At 36.0% G+C, this 8949-nt stretch overlaps 1 protein-coding gene across 1 annotated transcript; it reads right to left on the reverse strand.

The window, feature by feature from the left end:
• Positions 1 to 1783: 1783 nt before the first annotated feature.
• On the reverse strand, positions 1784 to 7864 carry LOC132650598 (zinc finger protein 3-like; the record flags this gene model as incomplete). Its single annotated transcript, XM_060375946.1, has 2 exons — positions 1784 to 1809; positions 7435 to 7864. Coding segments are annotated over 2 exons (456 nt in total), but the record flags the coding sequence as incomplete, so codon positions are not given.
• Positions 7865 to 8949: the final 1085 nt, after the last annotated feature.

Genomic DNA, 8949 nt, shown 5'->3' on the forward strand with positions numbered 1-8949 from the left:
ATGAATAATATAAATAGAGGAAGAAGCCAAAACTCACATCAAAATCCCAGAAATATTTTCAGGAAAATAATAGTATATGGGAGCTTGAGAGATGGCTCAGTGGTTAAAAGCACTGTCTCTACTTCCATTGAATCCAGGTTTAACTCCCAGCACCCACATAGCAGCTAACAACTGTCCATAAGCTGTCCAGGTGGTCTGACACCTTAACACCAATGCACATAAAATAAAATTAAATAAATTATTTTAAAAAATAATAGAAGGAGGAGTTTGAGAAAGAAGAGAAGCAGGAGGAGGAGAAGGATGAGAAGAGGAAGAAGAAGAATAAGAAAAAGAAGAAAAACAACAAAAATGTCAAAAGAAATGTTAAATAGCCATGTACAAAAGATCCAAAAAATCTAAAAAGTACAAAAAAGTAACTTCTGAATAATAGAAATGGAAAAAGAAGACAAAACTCACATCAAAATCCTAGAAAATATTTTCAGCAAAATAATAGAAGAATGTATCCTTAACCTAATGAAGAAGGGGTAGCCTATAAAAGTACAAAAAGTATATAGAACAACAAAGCATACCAGAAAAGAAATTGTGCTCAGCACATAAAATCAAAACCCTAAATGTAAAGAAAAGTATATTAAACAAAGAAAGTATATTAAAAGTTGCAAGTGAAAAGACTAAGTCACATATAAATTCAGGCTCATTAGAGTAACTCCTGATCTCTCAAGAGAAATTCTAAACCTAGAATGGCTGAGACAGATTGTATATAATCTTTAAGGGATCCTTATTACTATATCCAGTAAACTTTCAATAATAAATGGTGAATAAAAATATATTGTACAATAAAACCAAATATGGGCAGTATTTCTGTAAAACTCCTTCACTACAGAAGCCAATCAAGGCAAAACTCCTATCTAAAAATGTTAATCACATCCAATAAAAGACAAAAAAATGAATAATCCCTAGCATCAAATAAAAAGAGGCAAACCCCCACACCATAACTACAAAATACAGGGAAATAATAAACATTGTTCATTGAAAATTCTGAACTTGGTTGTTCAATTCTCCAATAGAAAGATAGGAACTAACATAATGGACTAGACAAAAATGTCCATTCTTCTGCTGCATGTACTGAATACTCTTTACCATCCAGGTTAGATAGCATCTCTGTGTAAAAACATGGAAGGAGACAGTAGAAGAAAGTGGACCAAGAAAGAAGTTTAGGGGATCTTTATTTTATACAGTTCCCACACAAAAATACCTAAAATTCTTAGGTCAATTTAAAAGAGAATATATACTGTACACTCTGAATGAGGAGTTCCACCATTATCCATATGAAAACAACAGACCACTTGGGCAGGTCCAGCACACAACTATCCTCCTGTTTACTGAAACACAGCTAACTGTGTGCTAAGATAGAATAGACTTGATTGTCCTGAATCACATCAGTGCAAAATATTACATTATTCAATTTCTTTATTCATGGAAAACATGTACTTTTTTTAGATTTTAATATAATCACAATATTTCTCACATCTCTGTCCTCCCTACAAAACCTCCCATATAGCCCTCTTTTGGCTCTTTCAATTTCAAGTCTTCTGTTGCCAATAACTCCTATTGCATGTATCATGCATTATGTATGCCTGTGTGTGTGCCTGTGTGTGAGAGAGAACATTTAACATTTCAAGAAAGTCAATCATTTTACTTTGAAATTGTGGATGAACTAAAAATGTATCATCAAAAATTGTGACCTTAGCTAGACACAGAAATCAAACATTGTCTGACTTCATTCCTAATTGGGCTCTAAGCAGTCAGTACCTTGAAATAAGAATTGAACGGTCAGTGTTAGAGCCTGAATATCAGGGTGTAGTGGCATGACTTGTCAAAGAACACATTTCAGTGACAAGAGGAAGAATATAAAGAAATACTTCAGGGTGCATGCATAGGAGCTATTTCTAATAGCTTACATTGTTTACTTGAGAAATATTCTGTGTATGTTTTTCAAATCTCAATAACCAAAATGTTATAACTACTGTGTAAGAGATATTAATTTATTTATATATTATTCTTCCATCAATTTTCCTTCCATTCTCACTCTCCAGAGTTTTGAGTAATCATTCTTTGCACTTTTGAAAATTCAAGCCACTTTTTCATAAACTATTTTTACACACTTAACATATATCAAAATTTGATTTGTAAAGTATTTTGTGATATTATAATACTAGGAATATATAACAAAACACTGAATTTTATCAAGGGTACTTATTGCATATAGTATTAAAGGAAAAGGAAAATGTGTAGAGATGAAATACTATTCTTTCTAGTTGTTTTTAAGAGACAGTTGCCTGAGTCCAGCCATCTCAAGAAAAAAAAAATCTCATTTTTTTCTTTTTTATTGTTTATTACAATTTATTCACTTTTTTCTGGCTGTATATGCCCCCCCATCTTTCACCAGTTACATCCTACCTCGCTCTTCTACCCCTACTCCCCTCTCCTAGTCCACTGATAGGGGAAGTCCTCCTTCCCTACTACTCTAGCATATCTTATCAAGTCTTACCAAGAATGGCTGCACCTTCCTCTGTGGCCTGGCAAGGATGCACCTTCCAGGAGTAGCTGATCAAGGAGCCTGCCACTGAGTTCATGTCAGGGAGAGTCACTGTTAACCTTAATAGGGAACTCACATGGAAAGTGAGATGCTTATGAGCTACATCTGAGCAGGGGTTCTAGGTGTTCTTCATGCGTGATCCTTGATTTGAACAGGACACTAAGGGCCCATATTTTTTTGGCTCAATTGGCCTCCTTTGGAGGGCCTCTCCTATGTAGGTCTAACTATCTCCTGAATCTTCCATATTATTCCACACTCTCTGCCCAAAGTTTGGCTATGAGTCTAACCATCTGCTTCAATACCCTGCTAGGTAGATTCTTTCAGAGGCCCTCTGTGGTAGGTTCCTGCCCTGTTCCCTGTCTTCTCCCATTACCGATGTCTATCCCGTTTGCCCTTCTAAATGAGGATTAACCATCTTCCCTAAGTTTCTTCCTGTTGTTTAGATCCTTTAGGACTCTAGATTTTAGTATTTTAATCCTATATTATATGACTAATATGCACATATAAGTGAGTATATACCATGAGCGTATTTCTGCTTCTGGATACCTCACTCAGAGTGATCTTTTTTAGTTGCATCCATTTGCTTGCTGATTTCCTTGGTTTTAATTGCTGAATAGTATTGCATTGTATAACTATGTCACAATTTCTGTGTCCATTCCTCGGTTTTGGGACATCTAGGTTATTTCCAGATTCTGGCTATTATCAATAAATCTGTTATGAATAAAGTTGAGCAAATGTCCTTGTTGTATGGTTGATAATCTTCTGAATATATGCCCAGGCTTGGTATAACTGAATATTCTAGTAGCACTATTCATAATTTTCTGAAAAAGTACCAGATTGATTTCCAAAGTGGTTGTACAATTTTATATTCCCACCAGCAATGAAGGAGGGTTCACTTTTCTCCACATCAAGTCCAATTGGTGTTGCAGATGATGTGATAGTACACATGAATGACCCTAAAAATTCAACCAGGGAATTCCTACAGCTGATAAACACCTTCAGCAAAATGGCTGGATACAAAATTAAATTTAAAAAATCTGAAGCCCTCCTGTATATAAAAGACAAACGGGCTCAGAAAGAAATTAGGGAAACAAAACCCCTTCACAAAAGCCACACATAATATAAAGTACCTTGGTGTGACTCTAATCAAGCAAGTGAATGACTTGTATGAAAAAAAGAACTTCAAGGAAGATATCAGAATATCTCCCATGCTCCAGGACTGGTAGGATTAACATAGTAAAAATGGCCACTCTACCAAAAGAAATCTACAGACTTAATGCAATTCCAATCAAAATACCTACACTACTCTATACAGACCTTGAAAGAACAATTCTCAGCTTCATATGGAAAAATAAAAAACCCAGAATTGATAAAAACAATTGATAAAAACAATCTTTTATTGCCTGTACAATAAAAGATTTTCTGGAGTATCTTCATCTGAGATCTCAAGTAGTACTATAGTGCAACAGTAATAAAAAATGGCATGGTACCGGCACCTGTACTTTAAATATTAAAGGGGTGTGCATCTACTCATTAGTCATTTTTATTAAATCATGTCAAGAAGCTGAGGGAAAAACAAATATAGGGGAATCAACTGCTGTCTCAGTTTTAGACCCAGTTTGAAGGTCTAATGCTTCCTTGGGCTATTGTTTCAGCTCATCAACCTTAAAACATCCCTGGCTTTACTATTAATAGTATAATTTTCTTAACTTTAAATTGTTCTTTAAGATTTTTTACATCAGAGCCATTAGCAAAATCTTCTTCCCTGACCTTGTTAAACAATCTATTTTTCCAAATTCCAAGTATAATGGTCATTGCTAACAATCTACATCTATGGCTCCTTTCAAGGGCAGTGGTTAATACATTAATCTGCTCCAGTAAACATGTGAAAAGAGATCAAGCATTGTTAATTTTAAATGCCAGTAACATTGCCCAGTGATGAGCTAGAAGACTACTTATGGTTTTCATACAACTCATGTTATAAGGAATGTGGGCATCATAAGGGCAACAAGCAGAGATATGCTACATAAGACCACAAAGTCCTCCGGAAAATCAGTTCTTGGGATTATGCTTCTCCAAGACAAACTCATCATAAGTATGCTAACAGGGGAGCAACATTCCATGAGATCTACAGCTGTTTTGCTGTTGCTACTGCATGGCTATTGACAGTGGCAGAAAGCCAAAATAGTTTGCCTATAGATGGGTAAGGGGGGGAGTGAGGTTAGCTCAGGCCCTGGGAAGGAGAATTCAGGGTATTGCATGGGCTGTACTAGCCTGGAAGACCAGATAACATGGAAGGAGTGAAGGATTGCTGGGAGAAAATAGCAGGTAGATTTGATTTGGTATTTTAACTAGGAACCTCTGCCATTAGTTCCAGGTTTGAATCCTACTTCTATGGTAACATGAATTTCAGAGAGAAAAGCATGGTCTCCATTGGATAGTGATCTTCAAGTGAGCCCACAGGGAAGAAAGGTGACAAAGACAAAGATTCTGTTTTTCTTTTCTTTTTATATATCTTCTTTCTTCTCTTTGAGGGAGGGCAGTTACCCAAACTAGACTCAAATTTTTGCTTTTTTTTTGTTTTTCTTACTACATTTCATTAATTGTTTTTATTTTTCACAATTTATTCATTATATATGCTGATTGAAGGTCAATCCCTCAACTCAAACTGGTCTCACCCTCCCTCCATCTTCCCCTATCACCTTTCCCTAGACCACTCAAAAGGGGAGTTCCTCTCCTCTGCCATCCACCCATACATTATCAGAACAGTGCTCATCTATTAAAAACAGAGAAATAAAATTTCTGCTCTTATTTCTTTTTATGGGCCACTGTACTCACCACAAAAGATTTCATACCATGAAGCTTGCCTGCAACCTTACCATGAACTAAACAGTAAGTATAACTCATTTTAAAGAGTCCCACCGCAAGACTGTTTGATTGACCATTTCACATCCAGAAACATGTGAAATTTGAAATGCTATGAAGTCTGAGACATTTCATCACAAGCATTTCAGAGATCGAGATTCTCTTGCTGCCTGGAGGGCTGTTTCCCACCAGCCCAGGAAGGCAAAAGGGGCAGAAGATGATTAGCATAAAGCTTGGAAAGCCCTCAAGCATAACTGTGGTCAGCCACTCTGGGAACCACCTCAGAAAGTAAGTTCAACTTTAATTCCAGAAAACAGAAAACAGAGGCTTATATCCCTCGGGGAGTGCCTGGGATGCTCCAAGCATAGGTGTAGATAATTGTTTAATGCTAGGCAATTCAAGGATGCTTGATTTGCATTAAAGAGCACATTCCTATTATATGAATAAGAACAAGGACACAGACCCAAATTATCCGATATTTGAAGGGGGGGGGAGAATTATCAGGGATCTGTGTCAAAGGCCATCTATCAAATTTGATTGGTGGTGTCCATGTGTAAAGATACTCTCCAGATGAAGTCAGGCAAAGAAAACTCACCCTTAACATGGTTACCCATCTAGGCCAGAAGCAGAGTCATACATGGAAAAGAAAGACTCCTCCCTCACATCTCAAAATTCAGTCTGAGTTGTGATGGTTTTCAATAGAACCCCTGGAACAATAGGTATGTGTACACAAAGAAACATCTACAGGCTGCCACTGTTGTGTTACTCTCAGAGTACTTCCTGGCTGGTGTTAGTTCACCATTCCCTACATATTCATCCACTGGACTCAAAGTTTCTTGTGTAAAGTGAGGCAACTGAAAACAGTAAATATTGAGAATCAGGATTATCAATAAGTCTTCCATAAACACCTTATTATATAATACTGTTGCATGTAATTGATATTCACCATTCATTGTATTCTTTTTAAAAATAATTTTATTTACTTTAAAATCCAATCGAAGTCCCCCTCCTTTCTCTCCCCCAGTACTACCCTCATTCCTATTCCCCGTATTCCCTTTACCCTTTAGAAAAGGGAGGTCATTTCCATTGAGCTAGTTTTTCAGTTCTGTTGGATCTCAGTAGACCAAAGAACACAAAGGCCTTTCCATATTGCTTATAGTCACAGAATTCCTCTCCAGTAAGGATACTTTTATGGTGATGATGACTCTAGATTTGTGAAAAGCCTCACCATTTTAACACATTCATAAGTTTTCCTCCATTATGAATCCTTTCATGATGATGAAGATTATACAAATGTGGAATCGTTTCACCATGTTAAAAGCACTCACAGGATTTCTTTCCATTAGGATTGCTTTCATGAGTGTGAAGATGATTCTGAAATCCAAAAGTTTTATTCACATTGGTTACAGACAGACAGCTTCTTTCCAGTATGTGTTCTTTTATGTATTAGGAGATGTTATGTGCAAAGGCTTTGCCACATAGGTATATTCGTGTGGTTTCCCTCCAGAATGTGTGGTTGTCTTAGGAGATGATTGTTAAATGCAAAGGCTTTATCACACTAATTACCCTCACAAGGCTCCTCTCCACTGTTTTTTTTTCATGTTTTCAGAGACTACTCTACTGTGCAAACGCTTTATCACATCGCGTATATTTATAAGGTTTCTTTCCAGTATGTGTTCTTTTATGGCTTATGAGATTACTGTTTCGTGCAAAGGCTTTACCACATTCGTCACATTCATAAGGTTTCTCTCCTGTGTGTGTTCTTTTATGTCTTATGAGATGACTGTTTTCTGCAAAGGCTTTGCCACACTCGTTACGTTCATAAGGTTTCTCTCCAGTGTGTATTCTTTTATGGCTTATGAGATGACTGTATTGTGCAAAGGCTTTACAACACTTGGTACATTCATAAGGTTTCTCTCCAGTGTGTGTTCTTTTGTGGTTTAAGAGAGCACAGTTTTGTGCAAAGGCTTTACCACACTGCTTACATTCATAAGGTTTCTCTCCAGTGTGTGTTCTTTTGTGGCTTAAGAGATGACTGTTTTCTGCAAAGGCTTTGCCACACTCATTACATTCATAAGGTTTCTCTCCAGTGTGTGTTCTTTTATGGATTATGAGATGACTGTTTTGTGCAAAGGCTTTACCACACTGGTTACACTCATAAGGTTTCTCTCCAGTGTGTGTTCTTTTATGCCGCACAACATGACTGTTTTTTGCAAAGGTTTTACCACACTGATTACATTTGTAAGGCTTCTCTCCTGTGTGTGTTCTTTTATGCCATATGAGAACAGTGGTATAGGGAAAGGCTTTACCACATAGAGTGCACTTAAAGGGTTTCTCTCCGGTATGACTGCTTTCATGCCTGCAAAGATAATTGGAACATGTGAATGATTTACCACAGTCATTTAATTACACTAATAAATATATTTATCTATGTGAATAAATTTTATAATTCAGTCTAATGGTAAAAAAGAATCAAATTTTAAAGTTTTATCACTTTATTTACATTCATGGTATTCCCCTTCATTATGGGTATTTTTGAAGATCCCGGTGATGTTAAGAGCATTTGTTATGTGATTCACTTTTATAGCATCATTTTTCTATAAGAGCTTTTCTCAAATATATGAAGAGTATTGTAAGAATTCAGAGTTTTACCACTGCAATAACATTCACAAATTTTTGTACTCTATGAATGACACTTCATTTCAGAAGTGAATAAGACATGCATAAGAAGTTCCAAATTCTTAGTATTCATAGGTATTTTCAGCAGTATGAGTTTGCTGATGAATTCTCAGTGAAGTTGTAAAACCAATTAACAGTAACCATTTATCACATTCAGAAAATCTACTCAAAGTGGAAACTACTACAAAATCAATTGTTCTTGGAGAAAGACAGGTACACTGCTTCTTTCAAGATCCCTATGTTCATGTGTCTTAGAAACATTGTGATATATGATATACATAATTAAATTACAAGAGTAATAAAAGATTGCCACATTCAATTAAGACAGTTGGTTTTTTGTTCATCATAGACATGTCATATAGAGATTATGGTTTCTCCACAACAATAATCTTGACTCTCATAAACTGCTCCTTTCACTAAACTTTACAACGTTTCTGTATGAATATGAGTAACACTGTTTGTACTATGACATATTTGTTTATTAGAAGGTTTTGGACACATACTGATCACCTATTCAATGTATATACATTTTATAATATCTGAGTAGATAGAATGAGACTAAACAGATTGGCAGTTCAACTCAGTAGCTGTAATGTCCATATGATTCAATTGGTTTTTTCTGTTACAACATTATTTTATTTTCTTCAATCTTCGGGGAGTACTTGCAAACGCAAATCAGATACCGAACATTGAAGTATATGGAATTGTGAGATTTTAATGATCATCAGTACACTTAAAGCAGTGCTGTTTATACACTGTTGCTTTTCTTTAAAACTTCCAAGTGTGCTGGTGGAGGCAGAATCAGGCAG

The sequence above is a fragment of the Meriones unguiculatus genome (genome assembly GCF_030254825.1).
Source record: "Meriones unguiculatus strain TT.TT164.6M chromosome 13 unlocalized genomic scaffold, Bangor_MerUng_6.1 Chr13_unordered_Scaffold_28, whole genome shotgun sequence".
Lineage (NCBI taxonomy): Eukaryota > Metazoa > Chordata > Mammalia > Rodentia > Muridae > Meriones > Meriones unguiculatus.